This window comes from Ctenopharyngodon idella, chromosome 14 (assembly GCF_019924925.1).
Source record: "Ctenopharyngodon idella isolate HZGC_01 chromosome 14, HZGC01, whole genome shotgun sequence".
In the NCBI taxonomy this organism is placed as follows: Eukaryota; Metazoa; Chordata; class Actinopteri; order Cypriniformes; family Xenocyprididae; genus Ctenopharyngodon; species Ctenopharyngodon idella.
In genome coordinates, this window is record NC_067233.1 from 9,600,071 (window position 1) to 9,626,318 (window position 26,248).

The 26,248-nt window shown below is 38.3% G+C and overlaps 1 protein-coding gene across 2 annotated transcripts; it reads right to left on the minus strand.

The window, feature by feature from the left end:
- Window positions 1–219: 219 nt before the first annotated feature.
- Window positions 220–26,248, minus strand: zic6 (zic family member 6). 2 transcript variants are annotated; one of them, XM_051860501.1, is made up of 2 exons: window positions 25,011–26,248; window positions 220–3,528 (listed from the first exon to the last, which is right to left on the minus strand). In XM_051860501.1, the coding sequence occupies exons 1-2, from the start codon at window positions 25,969–25,971 to the stop codon at window positions 3,215–3,217; spliced, it is 1,275 nt and encodes a 424-aa protein (XP_051716461.1). In that variant the 5' UTR covers window positions 25,972–26,248; the 3' UTR covers window positions 220–3,214. The 2 variants fall into 2 exon arrangements, with proteins under 2 accessions (XP_051716461.1, XP_051716460.1); XM_051860500.1 differs by lacking the exon at window positions 220–3,528 and adding an exon at window positions 21,335–23,642 and having other exon boundaries at window positions 25,011–26,218.

Below are 26,248 nucleotides of genomic sequence, written 5' to 3' on the forward strand. Positions count from 1 at the left end.
GCTTTGCAGAATGTTGCATTGGAGGTGATGATCCTTGTATTCATTACGACGCTCCGCCGATAACTGTGGATCAGCGAAACAGATGCAACGAGAGATAAATCCTGTGATCATTTTTACAGTACATTTTCCCTGCATATCATCCAGCCCACAACAGAGAGGAGAAGAGTAATGACAGATAAAATCACTCACAGTAGGAAGTAATAAAAATGACTTCAAAGATGGATTTGCACAGATTGTTCTTTTTATTATCATTAACAGTAATGTGATACACATGCCTCCGGTGACCTTTTCACAGTATTACATATTCCCAGCTGACTCATTCATTATTATGGCAGCGCAAACAGAAGGCAGAACTCAGCCATCCATCTAGAGAGTGAGCGAGAGAGATAGAGAAACAGCGAGAGGGGAAAAAGAGTGGCGTGCACGTGTGAGCGTGCAAGAGCTCTTAGCCCTGGAGGTTGGAGGGAGAGGCACTAAAGCGTTTCATTTGTGATTTGGCACATCTGACAAGATTCATCCGTGGCTGATCATATGCCTTCAATGAATACATTTTCCAGAATCAATGGGAGAGTACTGTAGAGCGCAATCAAAGGCACATTAATTGTCTGCTATCAAGAGCTCCATTTGGAAAAAAAAAAAAAAGAAGCCCATCTGTGCCTTTTGCATCTGGCTGACAGGAGGAACACATGGTCGTTTTATATGTCAACAGCTATTAGCGGTACATTTCAGCTAAATGACAAATAAAATATAGCGATAGGTTAAAATAAAGCTTCGCTGCTTTATAAAACAGAAGCTTGGTTGACTAGATATGAGACGTATAGATTTTTACTGTATATGCCAAGTACATCAACTTAACATACTTTCATTTAAAAGACGGAAAACTTCAGTCCAAAGTGGCAGGGAATAACTTATCAGGAGCACAGGCTAATGTGGTGGCTAGCGTGACTAACTGCAAAGCTCATTTCTTCTGCCGCGAATGGATTCTACGCATTTTGTTTCCATGCCTTGGCCCCATGTTTACTCAATGAGATTTTACACTTGAATGGCACTTGGTCTCCTTTTCTCCACTGCAATATTTCCAGTCATGGCCCCATGTTCTCTCTCCCCCAGCTCCCAAAGCATCCTATTTTAACAAGCCAATAAACTCCGGAACGGGTGACATACTAATAAAAATGTAAACTTCTGGATAGGTTACGGGTGACTGACAGTGTGTGAATGTATGTGTGCGTGTGTGTGAAAGAGGGAGAGAGACAGTGAGAAAGTGTGTGTGTGCGTGGCTCTATCCTGGTCAGATGCTTCATTTCGAGAGCAGTGGAACATACTCCTGAGCCTCCTGGTTGGATTTGTTGGAATGTGTGAGAGGGAGGATTTTAGCGCCATGAGCCCAACGCCAAAGAGATGCAGACTTCACGCCATCTGTCTCCCCCTTCACTCCTCTACTTGCCAAACTTGCCTTTTTTCTCTCTTTCTCTCTGTGTCTCTCATTGCATCCCCTTTCATCCCTCATCACACAAGTAAGGGACATAGAAGGATCAAGTCATCGACTGCAAGGCTCCGGCAGTTGAAGCGCTTCACAGCGATATTAAAAACCCCTCTGAGTTGTTCATTTTCATTAGTGGCCCAAAAAATGACATTTAATTAGACTGTATTAGCCTGTTCAGAGTATTGACAGCTGCATGAAAATAATTGCCTGTTCTTTCACCATATGACCAGCATTTTGCTGAAGGGAGCCACAGTGTTCATATGGGAAACGTTGCATGAATAAATATATGTTCCACAATAATTGGCTATCTACTCTCTGCTGAAATGAAACATTTTAAATCTCACAGAATTATAGTCATTTGAATTAAAGGGATAGTTCACCCAAAAAAGACAATTCTGTCATCATTTACTCACCCTCATATTGTTCCAAAACTGTATGACATTCTTTCTTCTACAGAACCAAAAAAAGAAGATACTTTGAATGTTTCAACTGTTTTTGGACCCCATTGACTTTCATTACACTGAAAAAAAGGTTGTTGGATTTACATGATTTAATTTTGTACATCAGTCCCACATGAATCAATTAAGTTAAACAAACATAATTTGTTCATGTAACTTCAAAATCATGTAATGAAGTCATTTTAAGTGACCCAATTAAGTACACTCAAAGTGAATTTTTTATGGCTCCCTGACATGATTCAGCCATTCAATTTCATATATTCATTCATCCAATTAAATTTCATATGTGTCACACAGCTAAATTATAAGACTGTACTAGCAAACTTTTAGCTAGCAATAGCACACATTAGCATCTTAAATGCTGAGCATTAAATGCTCCTTCAGCAGCTGTATTAGCCCACAGCCAAGGCAAATTGCTCCACTCTTCCCCACAGTAACCCACTGTAATTTAAATTGTTAATAATTCCAACATAATTGAACATTAAAGACACTATCAAGTCTCTCCCTTTTCTCATCTTGCTCAAAAATACATAAAATAACACTTCATTTCAACATTTACTCTCTCTTGATTGAGCCATATGCAAAGCATGCTGGGAACTAACAAGCCCCACCCAGTTTCGGTTAATGCAACACAGACCATTCATGTAATCCAAACATAAACGGAATAAGTAAACTTCAATTTATATATTTAAGTGGATTGAACACAATCATATTAAGTAATGTATAGCAATTGGGCTGCTTTAGCTCATTTTAATTAAGCAATTTGAACAAGCAGCAAATATAATTTTTTTCAATGTACAATGACCAAAAAACTATTTTCAAAATATCTCCTTTTGTGTTCCGCAGAAGAAAGTCATACAGGTTTTGAATGATGACAAAAAAATATTTTTTTTAAGTGAAGTCTATTTTATTCTCTTTACATGAGTAATTATTGCATTTTACACCGCTTTAAAGTTTAAACCAAAACAATGTGAATATGCAACATGTATTTGACATGAGATTTTAACTTTGGTATTAAAATATACCTGTAAATGTCGCTCCCTCTGCATCCTGTGATTGGAAAGAAAATCACAGCATTATGTCTAGTACAATCCACACATTAGGTCTGCCTGTATGCATAAAGAGATGTGGAATCAGTGTTGCCTCATTAAAACCAGACCAGATCCTCTCATCAGATGAAGCAAAGTGCTCTGATGGGCTTGACCTCTGGCCCTCTCCCCATGTGGGCCGCTGGGCCGGGGAAGAGCCAGCTCATACCCTGCCCTGGTCCCAGTCAGCATACCCAGCCAGCTGAAGGGGAGAGAAGGCAGTGGTGGCCCAGGCGGCCCATGACCCTCACTGAGCTCCAGGTGGCAGCGAGACAAGCGGGGGGCCTTTGATGCTGACCTCCGGTCGTTCTGCTCGAATGGATCTTACCATTGATCTGGCCTGCCATGGTAGGGAGGGGTGCCAGGTGCCCCCGGTGCGGTAGAGGATGAAGCGCAAGCTGGAATAGTGCTGGAGGTACACTGACCCCGCGGTTCAACAAGGCCAGCGTTCCGCAGCCAAACTGGAACGCCTGCCTCATGGCAGACGGACACGGGAGAGCTGGTGGATCAAGAGGGGTAAAACGATTAATCTCTACTGCAACTTGTACTGCTGCTCTGCAATTTTATTTGATACTTATCTTACACAGGTATTGAAGATGTCTATGAGCTTCAGTTTTGAAGAAAAAAAAAGAGAAACAAATTTGATAAGGGATAGTTCACCCCAAAACTACAAATATATCATTTACGCACCCTAATTTCATTCTAAACCTGTATTACTTTTTTCTGTGCAGAACACAAAATAACATTATTCAAAATATTTTGAAAAATATCTTTTCTTTTTTTTTGTCCATTAAATAAATGTCAGTCAAGTCACCTTTATTTACATAGCACTTTTTTTTTATAATGCAGATTGTTTCAAATGAATCAATACTGAACTTACTTAAAGCTGCAGTCCGTAAGTTTTGCCTCTTTGTTGCCATCTCTGTTTGAAACCTGCAATTGCAGTTATTTGCGGAATTATTATCTTTACGTGCATCAGCACGGCTCCTCAGCGCGGATGTATCTAATGTTTGCTGTCTTCGGAATCACAGATTCTACATCTTGGAAGTATGACCAAAATAAGAATTTTCACTGGAAAATGTCATCTGCCACTTTTGTTCTGACCAACTGAGAAAAAAAGCATTACAATACATTGCACTGCCAATGGTGATTAAATCTAACGATCGCTTAGCTCGGATCACGTCAAACCGTGCAAATTATTATTGTTATACTTTGTTCCCAAGTTGTTAATGTTAACAACATCAGCATTGCTTGACTATGTGTATTTAGTGTGTATTAGCGTTACCTGTAGATTTCGATTTCTGTAGCCATTCCGCAGTCCGAAGTCTTTTGCTTTTGACTACGGGTGAATCTCCAGTTGTCACTGATTGTCATTTTGACCTTTCTGGATTACAATCTGCCATCAAAATGATAAGTTTAATTATTGCAGCTGTTGTGAGAAAAGGCTATAAATGATCTGCCGCCAGCAGCATCCTCCGCATGCCATATAGCCTACTAGTTGGGACTCCTTGTTTATGTAAACAGACGTGACGTAAATAGGCAAAAACGAACATGCTCGAATTTCCCTCAGAAACCCACCAGTACCACCTGAATTAGAAAACATTATTACAAGCTTACCGTTGTGAATCGGGATAAGGTAAGGAGATAGTTTTGAACACTGGCTGGTTATGTACTTGCTCAGAAATTGATTTTGGATCATTTTTAACCAAAAAAAGTTACGGACTGCAGCTTTAAGCTGGACAATGACACTATTTTCTTCTTGAGCAGCTGTACAGCCAAAATTATGTATCCTGCAATCACTTTAAAGCTGCTTTGAAAGTCAGTGAGAGCCAATGTTGTTTTGGACCCTACTGACTTTCATTGTATGGACAAAAACAGTTGAAACATTCTTCAAAATATCATTGTTTGTGTCTTTGAAACGACATGTGGGTGAGTAAATGGTGACAAAATTTTAATTTTGGGTGAACTATGCCTTTAATCCAATGCCATTTTAAATGTTTAAATAGAAAAATCTATCTTTTCACATCTAAATACAAAAGACACTTCATCAGATCTACATTAACACACAAAAGAAAAAACATACAGAGACAAAACAATTAATTTATCAAAAATAAAACAAACAGTAGAGAAAACAATAAAAATGCATGCAAAATGTTTCACCCCAGGCTATGTAAGTCTGTATTTGCTACATCTATGTTTACACACACCCACACATACACACACACACACACACACACACATCAGTTCATAAGCACATATTCTGAACAGGGTGTAAAATCCTACCGTTCCCCCTGGTGCTGCCACAACATTGAGAAAAAGCAGATTGAAAAAACAACAACACAAGAGATAGCACAAGACATGTCACCTGTGTGCTTCAGCACCTTTTTGCACCCTCATCTAATAGTCTATATGCCCTCTAATCACCAGACCATAAACACAGCCCTGAAGACCTGCATTAAAGACTGAGAGGAGAGTGGAGGAAAACAGCATCCAAAGAGTCAGAGGTAGCCTGTGTGGTATTATTAATAAGGCATTAAAAAAGAGAGCACTTCAAAGCATACAGGAGCCATGCTATCGTACATGAAAGTTACATAGTATGGCTTAATGTCTCCTAAGGCGTCTTATGGTGATGCAGCTTTGATTTTAAATGCATTGTGTGGCAAATGGATTTACACTAGTGGAGAGTGGGGATGCGGTGTGGGAACATGCCATAATTTAAAACCTGACCTCACAAGCTCTTCAAAGCATTCGTGAATGAGGATGTTTGGAACTCGATGATGGGGTTTCACTACACAAACAAGACCTCACCACACTTGGAGGTTCCAGTGTTGTTGTTGTTGGGATTTTTTTTTTTTTTCTTTTTCTCAGGATGCTTCACTTTCACTTTAGGAAATAAGGACCAAAAGAGAAGCTGAATTGTAGTTTGTGAGGATAATGTAACACTGAGGAGAACATTAAGAATTTTTAAACTGTTAACAGGCAGATATATTGCTTTTTTTTTTTTTTTTTTTTTTTTTTTCTTCTTCACATCCACAGCAAAAATCATTACCCACCCAAAATCAAACCTCTGCCTTAGCTTAGCATTAGCAGAATAAAAAGGCTCCAGGATGCTACAGCACCGCATGCTGTTCTGACAGAGGATGTCTTAATCACTGAGGATAATCAGGCTTATTTAGCTGCTGAAAATTATGGGCAGAAATTTTAAATGATAAGCAAATGAGGCTGTTGACAATCTATGTCAAGGAGGTGGCGCAGCAGATTAGCCCACTAGCGCTTTTCGGCATGGACAACGCCCAGAGTAGAGGGTCATTCTTCCAATAGGACTCAACTGCTGGTTGACAATACTAAATGTACCCACCTTGAATCTTGGAAACAAGATGCTTACAGACGGATTGGGGGTGGGAATTCTGTCTCACGTTTGCTTCCCCTGGCAAATGACACACTTCATGGTTAAAAAATGTTGGGTCCCTGAACAGACTTCACAGTTATATAAATAAAATGTGTGGCATAGGGACAAAAATGGTCATATTTAATCCCACTTTGAACCCCAAAGAGGGAATTGATGAAAGCCTTCCCACCCCCATGCCTTCTGTATCATAATTGTTTTCTCTTTCCTAAAATGTCATGTACACTATCTAGTATACATAGATCACTGCAAATGACCTTTCTCATATTTGTTCATGTAAAATTATAGGACAACGGCAACGTCACCTCAAACAACACAAGAAGAAATTAAAACAGTACCATTCAATGACAAAAAGGTCTGTGTGCTTTTGTTAAAAACAAAGACCTAAAGAGACAAATAAAAAAAAATAGTAACAGATTCAAGCATCACACTAACCAGAAAAACCAAGAGCGACATTAAAGCAACTTAAATGACTCATGAATAGAAACATCAGTTACAGCAAATTACACCAAAACAGTGTAGAGTTTGTTTTGATTTTTTCCTCTTTGTCCCGTATATTGTGATTCCATTATTTTTATTTTCCATGTAAACTCAGCTCTGTGGGATGTTATAATATTGTATAGCCTACAGATATTGTTCCTGATATCCCTGCTTTTGTTTACTTATGCTGTCGGAAAACACTATTTTTTTTTTCACACCACAGGACATACCAGCAAAGCATTATTTCTCTGTGAGCATTAACTTCAAAATGTTTTCAATACACATTTCACTTTATGTAAAATTCTAAATAAGACAGCTCTGTGGGTGCCCCATGACCCTGAAAATCCACTGCAGCTCCATTATTTGTCTAGCAAGCTGCGGGCGTCCCAAGTTTCTTAGGAGATAAGCAGTCCTGCCTCTATCAAAAAATACAAAGCTTAATGTGTCAGAGTAGGATGAAGAAAAAAGAAAAATGAGGAGATTTGTGCAAATCAAAATGAATAAGACAGAGAAATGAAGTTGAAAAAAACAGGATAAAAGAAGACGGTACACTTGCCGGTAACCCCAGTAACACCAGGGTAAAATATACCATCCTGTGTATCTGAAGCAATAAAATCATTTCTTTTTGCACTTCACTCAAGCTAATACTTTTTAAAGCATATTGTCAAACCTGACCAAAAACAACAACAACAAAAAAACAATGTGCTGATTCAATGAAACGCTTGGACATGGGTGATTAAAAGAGGTGCTAGCTTTTTGGGGCAGATGAAAATTGGGGTATTTTGAGGAGCTTTGGGAACAGGGAGGGAGATAGAAGGAGGGGGAAATGAAAGGAAAATGCTAGTAGTGCCCACTCAGCTATTTTCCCAGTCAAGATCAAAGACAGCGCTGGACTGGCCGCACCGCGGGAAACTTGAAATGTGCCCTGCCTTTGTTTGCTGTTGCTAGGAGACTTGGAGACAGCCAAAAGTGTTTTCAGAAAGCTACAGGATCAAAAACATTTCAAATATAAATTTTTAAGACTGTCATGTTTAAGACTGAGTATTGCAGGCCATTCAACAAGCACAATAAAGACTGATTTATCTACATAACGTAGTGATCATATAGAGGAAGCCATTTTCTTTTTTCCCCTTTTAGTAAGAGAAACGCTGGTAAAATGATTCAGTGATTCAGTTCAGTTTTTCCTTCCAGCCTGTATGTACGTAAGCTGCTGTCCTGAACTATAATACACAGTAATACCTATAAAGCTTGCACTATGTGTAGTTTTTTTGTGTGTGTGTGAGAGAGAGCAAGAGCGAGAGGGAGAGATTAATCATCAGAGCATGTATATTTCCTCCACTTAAGCAACAATTCCATTAATGGGTGTCTTGAGTGCGTGTTACTGGGAGCTCATTAGCCATTATTAGTCTAACACTCAAATAAATGTCAGAATGTGCTGAGCAAGAGCTGCTGGTAATAGGCCCTGGGTATTATCAAGACTGCTCATTTAGAAATGTGTGTCATATCTGATAAAGAAAAATGTGAACTGCAGTGTGGTGATCATGAGCCCCTTTTATATTTACTGTACTGTGGAGTCATTAAAGCAAAGATGTGCAAGTTCAGTCTGACGCCATCTTGAGTGTGGCATGCTCAGTGCTCAAGGCCCATTGAAATAACTAGATTGGCTCATGAAGAATAAATAGCAAAGTAAGCGTATGCATTTAAATCCTTGCAGTTACTTAACAGGAATACAATATATGAGTGTGCTGAGCCCAGACTCTCTATTCTGTCACTGGACTGCATCCATGCCCTTGAGTGAGGCAGTGTACTTGGGACACAGCTCAGCAATCCTCTTGCACAACATCGCACCCCACCCCAAATGAACTTGAACTTACTTTGCTCATTGTAAATCACCCATATTAATGTCTGTGAACTGATGACTTGCTTTATGCTGTCAGATATCGCACGGTATTAACACACACAAACTTTGCATTTTATCAATAACAATTCAAGCTGAAGCTGAAGTTCACAAAACTAACTCATACTGAGGGCATATTTTGGCATCCAAGTAGCCTACAGTGTGCCGGGGATGCTATTGTTTTTTGTTTTTGTTCAGAGTATTGTTATATTTTTTTTTTCACCATAAAGCTGAAATGTACAGAACAAAATCATAAATGATATAAATATGAAATTTAGACTGAAAAGCCCAAATGTAACATGCTCCTCAGGAAAAAAAGGGTGTATGGCTTGGACCATATGTAGTGCTACAGAAATATTTTTAGCTATGTTTTATGTGTCATAGAAACAAGGGTTTCATAACTATAGATTATTAATAATCATAATTATAGTTTCTTTGGCTCATGCACTAGAGATCCTTGAGAAAATCTATATCAATGAACAGCCAATTAATAATGTTGGGGTTATTTTAAAAAGGTGCACTCTAAAAAATGCTGGGTTGGGTTAGAAATGGATAAACCCAGCGATTGGGTTGTTTTAACCCAGCTGTTGGGTAAAATGTTTGCCCAACCTGCTGGATAGTTTTATTTAACTCAAATATTGTTTAAAAATTACTGTACTGCTTGCTTAAAATGAACCCAAATTATGTTGGAAATGAGCATTTATTAATATATTTAATACATGTACATTTATTAATAAGTTTAATTAATAATACTTAAACAATAAACATTTAATAAATTGTTTATTAATAAATGTTCACCTTTTGATAATTGTCGCCTCTAGTAATTATTTGTCTTTTTATAAATTTCCAACCTATTTTGGGTTCATTTTAAGCCAGCAATAGGCTATGGTAATTTTTAAAAAATAGATGGGTTAAATAAAACTGGACGTTGCTGGACGTTGAGCAAACATTTAACCCAACCGCTGGGTTTGTCCATTTTCAATCCAACTTGGGTTGTTTTTAACCCATGAGTGGAATAATTTATTTTGATAAAATTTAGAGCGTCACCGTGCGGACACTTAATAAATTTGTCAGGGCTTGCCCAGTTGGTGGCGCTATAATAATAAAAAATAATAATTAAAAATCTTAAAATGACTCAAGCATTTTTATTTTATTTGTCTAGCGGCTTTTCACAATACTCGTTGCTTCAAAACAGCGTGGATGCTTGCATATTTTTAATGATCGCCATCATCAGCCAATCAGATTTTAGCAGTAAAGAAGTTCAATCCTGCTTGGACAGAAGGTGGCGATAAAACAGTGAAAAAGCCTACCTACATGCATGCATACATACAATTTTAATATCATGTAAATTTAAATGTAATTAAAAAGGACATTTTATCGTTTTAGATTATAAATGATAAAGTGCTAAAGGGATTATTGTGCTTGGACCCCGATAATTTCTGCTTGCAGTTCTGTCTGTTATTGTTCACATGAGCGCAGTTGATATATTAAGGTTGTAGAATCGACATTTTACTTAATGGAAGAAACAACAGTGTGAGAGCCATGAGAGTCCAGCCGAGAGTGACCTTCGTGTCTGGAACGATTAAGATTAGAATCGTGCAGCGTCTGCCTCTTGTTTTCAAGAGCTTGAGCCAACTGGCACAGGCCGAGTGTTCTCTCCCAGCTCTCCGTCTGCCGCAGCGACAATGACAACCAGTTACCGCATGGCGTGCAAAGATGACAAAAATACTTTCACGCCAAGGGATTTTATTCTGTCCAGGCAAACATCACGCGATTACCGAGAACCGTCCACTCTTGTATAAGATAATTGTTTATAACGTTTAGTAGCCTACCGGTTTAAGGTTTTCAGGTTTTGATCTTGATCTTTGATTTTTACAACATAAACAATTTTAATGAGAGCGTGAGTATATGTGTACTGACTTAAGATCTTCTAAAGCTTTCAAAGTCCAGAGCATTTGTAGGCTATGTGAACTGTAGAAGTTGTTTAATATGCTGCAACTGTTGTCCGACGTGTTGCCACCGGCGCTCAAGTCTCAACCGAGAACATCTTATTGAAAAGCAAAAGCTATGCTCCATTTGTTTACTACTTTTTTTTCTCAGCATCATTTCATGGCTGTCTCTTTCAACGGGGCGTTTAGTCTCAATAGGATAGAGTCTGTTCTGCTTCATGCACTTTAGTTTGGATCCTCCCTGCAGTGTGACATCATCTGTTGTACCTACTTTAAGGGTACTCCTATAGTGCCACTTCTCAACAGTAACATCACTCACCTGGAAAACACGCCAAGAGACGTTCAGAAAGCACTGGCAACAATAAATCCTTCAGAAGAATAACAAAATGTGAGCAAAAATATGTTTTGGTTTCTGCAAATCGAGGGGATTTTTGAACGTTGATGGATGGACTGTTTACATGTAAGCTAGTCGAAGTAGGCTAGGCTAGTTTTGAGAACTTGGCATATGCTACACTCCATCTAAAAATATTTTAGAAATAATTAGCTAATTATCTTGTAATTATTATGCAGATAATCTTAGCTCATATTAATTGGGAAAATACATGAAATAGGCTTATCTGTATAGCTACATTTAAAAAGTGTAGGCTACAGATAAACGCAACAGAAAAAAAATAGCCTAAATGAAACTATTGTGATGGCCAAAACAGTGAAAAACCTAAGAAATACTGATCATATTACACGATATAAATGATCCACTTCCTAGTGTATATTTATAGCCATTTTTTAACTAAAGTTAATTTTAATGTTAATGTTTTTTTTAAGCTAGCCTATAATGTTTGAAAGTTTACACCGTTAAAGTCTGACTTAACATCCTAAAGAAAACGCCTTTTTAACATCTTGATATTTTGGCATGTCCCCTCGTATAGCCTAAACATCAATTAAAATTAACTAAACTATACATGATAATTAGCACTTAAATAAATATTATCCTTAATCAGAAGCCTTAATATATTCACCACAATCAACCTAATCCCTTCCATCACATATCATGAGACGGGCCATATGATAGACTGAATAAACTAAAAGTAGTGCGTCTAACTTAAAGAGGAATTACTGTTTGATTAGCAACAATTACAGAAAACAACTTTCGTTTTTTTGAGGGGCACGAGAACAACTGGTTTATTTTTTCCAGCATGTGACCGCTGTCTGAACCCTGAACCCTGTGGTGACAATAAAATGTTTCGGTTCTTCGGAATTCCATAAAAGCTCAAACGTTTATAACGTTGCGAAGCAAAAAGTGGTGGAAGAGAGAAAGATTTAGTAATGGTAATTAAGAGATGGGATTCCTGACTGAAAGGTCACTGAGGCCAGAGTTACTTCATCTAGGGCACAGTCGTGGGTTAATCATCGGAGCCTGTATGACCTGTGGACACATTGTGTGTCTACGTAAATGTTTTTTTGAACGTCACGATGGCGATAACCATCGGTAAAGAGTGCATGAGTGATATAGAAAGCAAATGTTTAATATGAAAAACAAATATATCTGGTCCAGTTTGGTAACTAATAATCTAGTCAAAAAAAAATCAGTTAGGACTATATGTAGCAATATAACATTTTTAATGTATCTAATATCTTCGGTTCCTTAACCTCCAATCAGTTCTGAAGTGTGAGATTTTCTTCTTAATATAAGGGTATTAAGAGGCGTAAAGCTTTGTAGACATAAGAGTGCAGCTGACGTCACAGCCCGAGAGTCACCCGCCGTGTGTACGCGTCCCTAAGTAAGGACTTATCTACAAAAAAGTTCTGGCTGACAATGTGGGTGGACAGGGCGTGAAACTACTATCATCATCAGTTTTGAATGAAAGAAAGAAAACATATATACAACAAAAAGGGAGGCTCATTCCAATTCAGCTGCGTTGTTAGGACAACGAGAACCATCCCTCAGATGATTAGTTCCACTTCAAAAGAATTTACTTTCCGGCGGTGAAAACGTCCCCCTTTTGTGTCTGTACACAGAGTTTTCACTCGCAAAAAGACGACGACTAGTATGTTGAGTCAGTCTGTTTATTTTTTCTTCTGTTCATAGTACAATTGTATTAAATAAATAGAGGAGTCACCACAATGGTCGAGAAGTACATAAACATGTATGGAAGATTTAGCATTCTTTTGTAGTCAAAGCACAAAGCACTGGTCACATTCAAGTTGGGATGGGGAGGTAATAATATTAGCTAGAGCAACAAGTTTTCCATGCACAAAAGTTTGGTCTTCAGGAATGTAGGCCTATATAAAAAAAAAAAAAACATAAAATAAATACAAGACCTGTGCAAGCAGGACAATCCAATAATTAATCAATACTCATAAAAGATGAGGTCTTTTCAACAGAATGTAGGCCTATATGAAAATGCATGAAAGATATAAAACACAGCAAAACAATCAATAGAGTTTGAGTCAGGTTTGCTTTCATCTCTCAAAGATATGTCAATAGCAAGTGAAGTTTGTGTGTGCAAACTACAGAAACGAGCTATTTGACTCTGAAATACACTGCAGAGTAAGGCGAAGGTTGATATAAAGACAGAATTACAGGTTGCTGCCCTCACGGAATCCTCTTTAAAGCCATCACACCTTGCACCCCTGTCATGATATCATTTGACACTGTTCATTTGCCCAGTGACCCACATCAAAGTGCACTTCCCTCAGTAAATATATCCACTAACCTAAGTTTAGCTGTCTCTCTTTGCTATGAGTACAGCAAGTTGAGAAGATATGGAGGCATTTGCCAACAGGGGGCCTACATCTCAACAAGATTGCATTAAACATTTCATTCAACATGTGGGCAAGTGTAATGAGTTTAATTTCATATCTTCATATCACATTTTCTAGTCTGTAATCTGAATCCTTTTATACAATATCTTAGCCATATATCTGTTTTTTAGCCTATACATTTTTTACGAGTCTACACTTTTATTAAAGAGCATGCAGAAGTATGCAGTATGATCTCAGAATAAACAACCAAAATCTAAGAAAAGAGGTCTTGTTTATCGTTAGCTGCTTTATCATAAGTCTAATAATACATTATATTTTCATTGACATTTACACACAACAAGAAATCCACGATCAAAAGTGCATATAAATAAATATAATTACATTTCATCCGAGTGTAAAGAAAAAGAAAACAAAAAACAAAAAAAATCAAAGCATGTTAGAGACATATTTTTCCTTACCCATTATGGAAGGAAGGTTTGACATATGAAAGAAAGAAAACATTCTTGACTTGCGCACAACTAATTGCTTCTTTCATCTATCCAATTAAAGGCTGAAAATTAAACCAAATAGTATTGCATGTTTTGATATCTCATCACACGCTCTTGACTTCTAATCAACACAGAATAATATGATCATTACACATTAATTCCCAGTTTGAATATCAGCATCTTGCAATTTTGGTTATTGATTCCAATCAGCTTCTCATTGGGTTAGAATAGGGTTCCTCAGCACTAGCTGACATGTATGAGAAACCTGAAAGATGGCGTAAAGCTCCCAACCAGATCCTCCCTACCAGCGGGTGGTAGACTAAGAGAGGATGTTTTTAGGATGTAAAATGATAAACGGCATTTAGCATAAATCAAATTCTGATGTGTGTAAAAGACCTTAAAAAGTCACTTGTAAATGCATGATTTCACAATGTGATCTCTATGCTTACATCATGGATCATTGCTTTCTCTTATTATCAGCGCTCTGAGAGCAACTACGCCTATAGGTGATAAAATGAGATGAGCAAAATGAGATGGCAGTGTTTTCATTTGGGAAATATACAGCCCACTTTAGCAGGTCTAAAATGAGAGCACACCTCAAATGAAACTAATAATAGTGTCTACTACTGTACGTCTTGCAGCCTTCCTTAAAAATACAGAGTGCATTTCACATTGTAGATCTAATATATGGGTCACTAGGATTTCAGAGAGAGGAAAAAAAAAAAAAAAAACAACAAAACTGGAAATGAAAATAAAGATAAAATATGCAGTGCTGAGTAAAGATCTAAGGAACACAGTTGCTATTAAGGAAATTATTTGGGGAAAATAACTGCTCTGAAGATTAATTAACAGAGTTAGTTTCAACTGACTGAAAGGAAATATGGCCCCGCACAAGCAGGCCTAATTAAATCCAGCTCTTATTTCTCTTATAGGCTTTGTAAACAAAAACGCCACTGTCTTGTTCAGAAGGCATTGTTAGAAACAAACCTATCAGTTTCCAAAATCACTAGTTATCTTAATCAGAAAGATCACCACAATAAAGACGTGCATATGCAAATTTTATGGCTATATATATAAAATGTATTTCGATTTTATATAATGGCTACATAGTTAAATTGGCTTTAAATATCTCTTGACCTTTAACTCACTGGAGTTGCTAAGGTGGCAAGTATTGAGCCCTAACAAGCAGTAATTGTAGCGGTAAAAGCCATGCAGCACTTAAATACTCACATGGGTGAACCTTTCACCAAAGCCCACCTTTATTCACTCTGGGCCCCTCCCTCCAGAAACTGCTCCACCAATCTCAATGTGAGACTGCAGTGACCTGATATCTTTCAAGGCAAAGGGGATCTGTGCTGTCTTCACATCACGGCATACTTTTTCATGAGACATGACTTTTTATTCTTATAAAATGTTTCGAGCCCCTTCAGATATAAAGTGAAATTACATAACTTACAATTACGTAACTGAAAAAATTTACAACGGTTACATTTACGTTTACAACATTTACAATGCACATTTATGCTAATGCAGGAGATATAGAAGATAAGCCAGTGATGGATGTGTTAATTACCTCGGTTCTATCCCTCTCTAATGTAGGGCTAAAGAATTCTAAGAAATACATTCAATCCTTTCATGTGCACTGATTTTTTGTTCCCCAAGCCAATCGATACATCTAAACCAGGATTTATTTAGCTTCAACCAGTGAATGATTTAAAATAGTCTGTTTTAAAATAGTCCATGATTCAAGACACAGTGCAAAATGACCTTCATACATAAAGCTGTCAGTGCAATTTGTGCATGTTGAAGAGGGAAAAACATCATCTGACCAATATTAAAATCAAAGTCCTGCAAAGCCAATACGATAAGCCTAATTGATCCAGGCACTAGGCTGATGCTAACCCAGCTAATGAGGTATTAAAATGACATACATATTTATGTGTTTTGCTTAGCTAAATGTATGTTAAACAGTCTGCAGACTGACTAGTTGGGTTACAATATCTGTGGCTTCCTGGATGGTGCTATTGCACAACACAGGGAGAGCATATTTTGAAGTAAAGCTCTTTTTTTTTTTACTGCTTCACTCTTCCATCTAGTTCTGCGCCCTAGAGTGGCGGGTCAGCACCAAACCAAATCCGATTTGTCCCAACCATTAATGTCATGGCCTTTAAGCTACATATCATCACAGAGAGTACGCTTGCTCAATCTGTAATTGAAATAGCTTGGGGAGAAACGCTGAGCCCCGGTTGGCCCCATGAGCCTGCTTTATCCACTCCACCATCCATCACTGTTCACTATGGCCTCAAGGTGCTGGTGTAATGCTGTGAGGTTAACAGTGAGATCAACTTAAAGACGTCCACATGCTCTTTTCCCTTTACCTGGCCTACAGGCCCAAGCATGCACATGTGTGACATACACTTCAGCTAAAAATACAGAAGTGGTGTCAGGTACTGTATTCCATAGTTCATATCTTGTGCTATTTTGAAAGCATTGATAGTTGCAGGCTCAGAGGATGGCTGAACTTCAGTTGGGGAAGTGATCAGAAGACCCATCTCTCCTTTAGATGTTGAGTTCACAGGATTGATTACACATCCCCCTTGTGATGCATCCTTCTACAGATAAAATTAAACACCCACTATTACACACTACTTTGAAACACCCTGGACCCTGATCAGTACGATTCCAGATTCAAAACCACACTATAAAAGACAATGCTTTTCATTAAAAATTCAAATGCGATATTTTGCTGCTACTAATGAAAAGTGATGGTGCTGAGGAAACCAAAAAGACAACGTTCACTTTAAGTCCACGAGTCTCTTAAATCTAAAGGATGCTGCTGCTCAGCCTGTTCAGATCAAAGCCACTTTTTGCAAGCATTCAAGATGGATTCTGTACTGCGGGTGGAAGTAGTAAAAAAAAAAAAAAAAAAAAAAAAACCTAATTTGGATTTTAAAAATGTATGAGAAATTAAAAATCTCTTTGTTAAGGCTATGACACTGTAAGAGTGGATAAATAAGCTCCAGTTTGTCTTTTTAAGCATGTTCAGCTGGCCTCTCACATACATGAAGGCTGCCAAAAATGCCCTTGCCAAGATGTGGAGGACACAGTACGTGCTCTCCAAGTTGATCTTTACCGAAAAGGATCTGGAAGCGAGCTCAGAGGAATTGGGTGATGGCCATGGTCACCCTTCTGAAAGCACAGCACTGGTGCTCAGAGTCAGGGCCATCCTCAAAGTCGCCCCCTTTCAAAAGGGGCAAATCCACAACACTTGCTAAAGTGGATTTAGCGACTAATAGTAAGAGAATGGTTCTCTTTGTTCTTCCCCCTCTGGAACATGGGTCGCTATGACCATGTCGGCCGACGCGTAAGCTATTATTGCATACTGCCACGAGATAACCCAGCGCAAGCCACACCTGCAAGATGATTGGCTGAGCAGAGACCTTTACTGTCTTCCCTGCTGCCCTGAGACACCATCATCAGAGAAATGTCTTATGTAAGGCATGGATAATGAATGAAAAGAAGGGTGCAAAAAAAAAAAAAAAAAAAGACTTTTTAAAGAAATGTCCATGGGGTGAATTGCAATCCTAAAAATGCATCAAAAGACAGAAATGCATTAGATATCGGGCTGGGCGGAGTTTGCTTCCACTCCCAAACCGCAGCTGTGCTCAATGGAAAAGCCTCATAGCAAAAACCCAGCACAAAACTGCACTAGGCTCATTTTGGTGGACTTGCTGAGGTTTGACAAGAGAACGGAATGTCCGGCAAGTGAATAGATGGGTATTTAATAAGCTGTGGTACCAGCTGAGCAACACAGGGGGCTGGCACCACCACCACTGACTCGACAGCAATGCACTGCGGATCAAGATGGGAAAGAAAACCAACCGAACTGACTGCACCATTAGCAGTGCAAATCTCAAATCTCAAATGTGTTTTGAGGAAAAAAAAAAAAGGCCAACCATATTATACATAAGAATTCTCTTATGATTAAAGGGATAGTTCACCCAAAAAATTATAATGATGAATTTTTGAAAATATTTGATTTTTGAAATTCAATAGGGCCCAGTGTTGTTTTGAAACCTTTTACTGAATGGCAAAAAAGCTGAAACACTTTTTCATATATATTCTTTTGTCTTCTGCATAAGAAATAAAATCATGATGACATTTTTTTTCCCATTTTTTGAGGTGAACTAACCCTTTAAAGTATTTTCTTTACACATGGTAATTGTCAAGTTAGCACTTAAGCATATCTTAATGTAACCTGGGAAACAAATGAGACAAATTAACTCACAGAGATTCACAGGAAACTTGACAACTGAAAAGACAACACAATCTTCGAGTTCTGCCTCTTGTATGACTCTCATGTGTCATGTTTTTGATAGCCTCATTACAGCCTCACCTCTAAAATCAATTTGCCTGTGTCTGTAGAATCACTCTCATTACACACTGGATAAGCAGGAAGAGCACGTGCACGCATGTGCGCGCCAAAACACTCAAAGCCTAACACACCCTGTTCGGAAAAAGATAAATAAAAGCAAGACTAAGAAGAGAACGTAGGATGGTTGAAAAAGGCGGCAGAGAGCTAGAGAGTATGAGTGGACGATGGTGACACTGTAAACGATCTGAAGGACAGAAGATCAAATAAGGTGAGTTTTGTGATTTGATGTTCATAAAACACTGTGGCACCCACCTGCCACAGGACCACACTACTGCACAGATTAAGGGGCCGGTATAAGGGAGTCATGGGAGAAGAGGAAAGCCAGGAGCACAGGCAGAGCAGCAGATGAGAGAGTGGAAAAGTGGGCTGCTATGTACAGGAGGGGGTTGGGATGAAAAGAAGCCCAAGTCAGGGAGCACCAACACCACTGGCTTGACCTGGGGATGACTGGAAAAGGCAGGAATCCAATTAAAATCACACCCCATCGGCCTGCACAGCCACCACCCCCTCACCAGGCTGACGCAACTTCACACTGCTCCTGCAAGATGTGTCATTTTGAGCAGGTGGAACGCAGCAGACATTGAGATCATATAGTCCTGGTCACGCTTTGAGGATGCAATGGTAAAAGAGTCTATGACACTATATGTAACAGTAAAGTATAGAGTGTGTGGATGCATAAAAAAGTTGAAGATACTCTAAGTTGTCACATATTATAGACAAAAATGCAAACTAACCTTTGCCATACATCCTTGTTGCTAGGCAGATAGCAGAAAGTGGTAGAATGTATCAGCGACATACTGGTGAGAGGAATCATCTCATTCACAGTTAAGTAACCTTATTAAAAATCAGCTAACGGGTGTGGTCATCCAGATAGAAATGTCATTGTTCTATATGATACTACTGGCAAAGCAAAGATTAACAACAGACATTAAAGGAGTTTAAGTAATTCTGACTGATGAAAATGCACACCATCACTGCACATGCTAAACAAAGTAAAAACGGAACAGACTAAAAAGAGATGCTTATTCAGGGATATTTTCATGTAATAATCCTCCTGAAAGCGAGTGAATCTATAATGCAGGGAAGTGAAAACCAAACAGTTTGTTTTGTTTATATATATATATATATATATATATATATATATATATATATATATATATATATTTATTTATTTATTTATTTATTTATTTATTTATTTATTTATTAAGTGCAGTTAAACTAAATTAGGATTTCAGATGAAAGTATTTAAAAATGACATTCGCTTTAAATTTTTAAAGTAGATTGGGTTGCACTATATTTTACATTTTTTACCTAAGAAATGACCAGTAATATAAAGTAACAACATGGGTTAAGGTTAGGTTTAGGGGTAGATTCAAAGACGGCACTACTTATTATAGAAATTACAGTGACTGGGTAATAATTACATAGCATATATACAAGCAGAACAGGACTGTAAAATAAAGTGCTAGCATAGATTGCATGTAGGACTATGGGACTGCGAGAGTGTAAAAATTAAGCTTATAATGTGATAATACTGTGAGGTTACAAAGGAAGTGTACGATAGTATCCAATCAGTCTTCACATACAATTTTATCATTGGATTTCAATCACAGGATAGTTTGAGGAAGAAAAATTTCAAAATGGCCAAATTAGAGAGTCTGTAATTTTCTAATTATCTATTACTAGAAACATGTCAAAATAAAATAATTCTAAAAGAAATGCTAACATTTTTTTAAATGTGATCAATAATGTGATTTCAGTTGTTTTCAGCTACATTTCTCAGCTAATTTTGAGCCGTTTTGTTAATGACAATATTTCTGTGCATTTGAAAATAATACACGCTACACATTTTATTTGTGTTGGAAACAAGTGAGATTAAGATACACAAGATGATCAAGGTAATGATTTTTACGATTGCAATTACTCAAAACAGCTTGTAAGATTTAACATATTAGTGTTTGGATAGGTATCATAATTTTATAGAAGACAGGAACAGTTCGGATGAATTATGACACGTGCGTTTTACACAGCTTTTGATCTACACAGCACATTAATGCAAGCATCTCTATGCGTTAAACATCCTCTCTAATGACAATACAATTATTAACACAACTTTTATATTGTAAATTTGGAAATATCTCCTCAAAACAAGATATAAACATGTTTTCCTAGCATCAGACTTTGTCACAAATACCACAACTTCCTGTGCTCTCTTTTCAATTTCCTGTCTCTCAATGATCCAGCAGTGTTTAAAATAAAAATGAAGAATTTCTTGCAAACTTCACATTCACAACAACTTATCGCATCAATCCGGCACTGATGGTATGGTTTCAGTGGAGAGACAGATTTACATTTGCCCTATGACCTTTCTAAGGTTATTCACAATAGCTAAGTGAATAAACTGAAAAATGTTAGAAGCCCTACAGGGTCAAAAGCCTTGGTAGCCCCTTATCCAGTTAAACCGAGGGTCTCTTTTTCTCATGCCTTAAATAGTCCCAAAAACACAGGTTCACTGTATTATTTGGTCACCCGATTTTTCACCAGTTTCTCTCTATAAGTAGGTTATAATGATTGGTGCCTGAGGCACCATCCTTAACAGTGGGAACTGGGCTCTTAAACTATGAATGAAATGTATTATTGTAATAACCAACCAAGAAAAGAAAAGAGTCTTTTAAAATGCAATTCATCCCGGTCATTAGTTTTAGCTGCTTCACACCCTATCCTACACTATCCTACCAATTCACAACACCATACACACACCCACAAAAATCCTGGCAAAACTGGAGCATAATATAGCCTATAAGCGCAAACTATATGAGTATATAATAATAGTTATATAACAAACTATATGACAACAGTTGCAACTCAATATTCAACAGTAGACCACTACCGAAGGCCCCAAGTTTTATTTTTCCAGCCTTTACAGCATTACAGTTCAAGCGTTTGGATTTTTTCAAAATATCGAATCAATTCAAAAAAAAAAAAAAAATGGGGACAGTAACAAACTACTGAGGATGGAAAAATGGAAAATATGCAATAGCAATTTGGTTATGCAACTGGTGTACTGAAAGTGTTGTGGACCTCAGGCTAACAATTTGGGTTTCAGTAGGTGGTACCTTCTGCATTAACCTAACATTTCATTCATCACCACCAAACTTATTCGCTTATTTTTCCAATTCTGCCATTTGGTTCTTAACAACAGAAGTGAGATTACAGCCGATTTGTACTTGCCGGAACAGGATTTGCGCTCATTTTCATTTCTTGTACGATAAGTAAAAAGCTCTAGTCTACCGAAACCAAACCTACACATTCGTATATTAAGCAACTTAAGTAAGTGCAGGTTGGCTTTTCGCTGCAGAGTGCGATCATAAGGACAAGGCCTATATCCTCGCTCACATCTTATTCATGCCCTGTCATATTGCACTGCAGTTATATAGCAATAAAGTTAATATTAAAAGATATTATCGTAACAGTTCGCATAAAAGAATCCAGACAGTTAAACTGACAAGAAAATGACGATAAAATTGGAACCTGCTGGAGTTCATTTGAGGTGACTTTGGCCGCTAAATCGTCTCCACTGAAAACAATTTCTTTCTCATAATAAATATTTTGGACACTGCACACAAGTCTGAAAGTCACCAAAGTATATAGTTTCTTTCTTTATTTTTTGAACTTCATTCCAAAAAAATCTAAACACGTATGTGGTATCCGTAAAATTAACAGGCACGTATGCAGATAAAATCCAAAAGCTTATACCGAAATCACGCACGTTTTCTTTGAGAAGCATAGATTTAAATCACACGCCTGATCAAAGAGAATAGAGATACTTTAATGAAACTTTGAATGCATAATTAATTGTACAGTATATACAGTACAAACTTAATTAAACAATTTTCATGAAGGGGACTGATGTCTGTAATAATCGCCACAGAATTACTGAAGTATAAAATGAACTCGTTGGTGTGGTGAGGAAATCTTAAAATAATCTTAAAGGCCGCGTCCACTGATGAGTTCACCTTCACACATCACATCAAGACAAACGATACTTTTTAATTCTAATAACCTGCGACCTACATTTAAGCAGTGACAGAAAATACATATAAAATTCATGTACTTTACAAAAGAGATTCACATGTTATTAACTTCATGAATAACTTTTCAAGAGATAAATCCATCATTTCCACTATACAACACATACGGAGGCCCTGCCTCTACAGAACCTCAAAATAATACGCCATTTTTTCGTGTGCAGAAATAACTTAGGGTACTTTATTATTTCGAACTATATCTGTGGGTATCTTGTTTGCAGATATTTTATATTTGATATATGACTATTTTGGCAGCTTATCAATACTTTTATAGATATTTAGGCAAGGTTAATTAAGCTATTTACAGTTTAGGAACATTCACCGACGTCTCACCAATACAAGAACATAAAGTACAACAGATAAAGCTCACAGTAACAAATTGCACTATCCTATTTAGTAAGCCTGTGGGACAATTTTACATGAGGAGGAACCCTTCGGCTGTCATCCGTCAGTGCTTTAACACGCCGAGCACAAGCCCGAATTACAGACATTATAAATCACTGTTACAGTGTTTGGGTGAAAAGGTGTCCACGGCGCTATGACATGTGTACCAGCCATTTACCAGACTTTTTTGAAAAGGTGAGCTGGACGTGAAAGTTCTATGGCTAGGTGCGAACGTATGGCTCGGTTGGTTGCATGAGTATTGAACAGACTCGGGTCTGTAACTGCCCCGCTGTAGCAACAGAGGGTCCAAAAGGGACTGTGGCCTGTGCGCCGTATAGTCCAAACTGTTTTCAAAAGTGTGATGGAAACGTGACCTCATAGTCGACTCATTTCGCGTCTCAGGAGACAGAGTCTCTTGGGAGGGGGTCGTCATCGTTCGCGTCACTGTGGTAGAGGCGGGTGTGTCTTGCTGTTCTGCCACCTCAGGAGACCTGGCTTCTACAAGGTGCTCGTCGTCTTCGCCGATTTTGGCAATGTAGGCCTTGCAATGGAGTTTCATGTGTTTGCGCAAGGAGCTGGGATGTGTGTAACATTTTTCACAGCCTCTGACCTTGCACGTGTAGGGTTTATCGCTGGAGTGAACGTGAGAATGCTTCTTCCGGTCACTGCTGTTTGCAAATCTCCGATTGCAGCCCTCAAACTCACATTTAAACGGTTTCTCACCTAAACGGGCAGAGGAGGGGGAAACGCGAGTTACGGGTGGGATGTACAGTCAACCATGGCTCATCAGTTCTGAGTGCATGGTGTCATAAGATGTGTTATGCAGGATGTTGTACCAAGTGTGCTGCTCCACACATGAAACTAAACTTTGTTTAGATTATTTTCTATTCAATTGTTTCCATGCAATGGCTGCTATACTTTAAAAATCATGATAAAACAGACTAGCCTTAGCTTAACGTATTATTGAACCGCAAATGCATATAGCCTACCTCAAATTCATTTTAGAGTTATAAATCAGAAAAATTTAATTAGGAACAAACAGTTTAATATCACAAGTTGAATTAAGCAATAACCAACTGTTGGCTTCTAAGTAATTTATGGAATTGTGTCAGTGATTAATTTTCAAATTCTACTTAAATGCCTTCAGTGAACAATAATAATTCTTAATATGCATAGTCTGTTTGTCGACCTCATTCATATTTTTATATGCGTTGAGTCAAAGATGAATTACTATTTTAATTGATTTCTAGTAAAGAAAAAAAGTATATGGCTTTAATAATTAGAATGATCGATAAATCATTTTCATATAGGCTAAATCATACTCTATGATTAAATAATAATTTAAAAAAAAAATATGGGGGTAGTTTATATAGATCATAATATTCTAAGGATTAATGTGACGTCAGTTTCAAGTGTAGTGGTCTCAAAGCTTGCACGAGCGGGTGCACTCTACCATAGCAGAGAATTCAGCTGCGCCTTGCGTAAACGCTACGTCACAGCTCTCCGGTGCCCCGGAATTTATTATTTATTTTCACTGCATGAATGAGAGGCACCCAAACAACTGGCCTGTGGACTGATTTTTACCAGCACGAACGTTTCTAAAAACGAAATCAAAAAGAATTCCACTAAAACGAACAACAAAGGATGGATAAAATAGGCTATATTTAATATACAAAAATGCTTTAATCGCCGCCCAAATTAAAACGTTGCATAGACTGAAGAAAATTAAATTCTATTGTGTACAAAAATCTACATTCATTTATATGCCGAAACAGTTTGAAAATTAATTAAACACGATGGACACCAGTGTCAAAATCCGTGATTATGTACAGAAAAAAATATATATATTTTTAAAATATTACCGTAGAATATTTTATAATGTTACTTGGGGAACAAATAATCAAACAGCATGATTTATCGAGTTATTCTTTTTCGGGCAATTCTTCATTAACTAGTTTTGTGTTTGGAACAATGTTAAGTAGCCTAAAACACTCCGAAAAAGATTTAGAAACAATTCCATAAGTATGAAGCCTATCTTATTAATTATTATTATTATTATTATTATTTATTAATTATTATTATTTAACTAACCTGTATGCGTTCTCTTGTGTATCTTGAGGTTTTCGGATCTGGCAAAAACTTTTTCACATCCATGAAAAGGGCAGGGAAAGGGCTTTTCTCCAGTGTGCACTCTGACGTGGTTGACGAGCTTGTATTTGGCTTTGAAGGGCTTTCTGTCTCTTGGGCAGTTCTCCCAGTGACAAACGTAGTCGGAGTGCTCCGGTCCTCCGACATGCTCAACCGTCACATGGGTGACGAGTTCATACATGGTCCCAAAACTCCTGGCGCAGGGCGGCTTGCCAGTGCCTTCTTGGCCGTCACTCCACTTGCACACGAGCTCGTGCTTTGGGTTCTGCCTGGAGCACCTGAGGAAGGCGTCACCCCCTCCTCGTTGCATGGCCATGTTCAGAGGCTTATAGAACTCCAAGAACTGGGTGACTAGCTGCTGGCTGTTGGCCCTGGGGCCACTGACCGACTGCCCATACGGGTGCGTTCGTGAGAGAAGATCTCCGGGAAGACCCAACATCATTTGGCTGCTGAGATCTCGAGTGGTGTCTGAAGAGCCATGGGCCTGCTCTTGATACGTGCTGAAGAACGAGTGGCTCCTGCCATCCCTATAGCTGTGGAGGTCACGGTACCTTCCAATATTGCCATGTTGGTTAGGTCTCGGAGCCAGCTGATCAGTTACTGGTGGCATGCCTGCTGCTGACAGATTTGTCCCAATGATAATGCCCCTAGGACTGGGTTCTAAGCGATGACTGATGTATCCAGTGTCTGGAAAATGGCTAACCGAGTGGTCAACATATGCACTGGCCCTCGTCTCGTGGTAGTCTCGCAAATTTTGCGAGGGGCAGAGTTTTAAGGAACTGCCAGTGGGGTGCCCCATGTGCTCCTCTGCCAAAGGTGGCAGCACCACGCTGGGTTCAGTATTGCTCTCCCCAGGGTTGACGCAAGAAAGAGGGCAGCCACTAAACCGCGACAGGCTTGTCATGTTTTGTTGCAAGCTTGGCTGAGGGTTTGGCAAATCAACCAACCTTTCACGTTTACGATTTACCTACAAAACTCTTCCCCATTTCCCCCGCTGTATCATCTGCATGTGCAGTTATTGCCCGTAAACCTCTCAGACGCAGGAATCGGACCCAGGTTCGTTAAGGTTGGTGTGAGTCCCATGCCGTTCACTTTGCCCTCTTGATTTGTGGCAATAACCGTGGTAGTAAAATGCTCCGAACCAGGCCATACTGCAATATAAAAGCACAGCAGGCAAACCA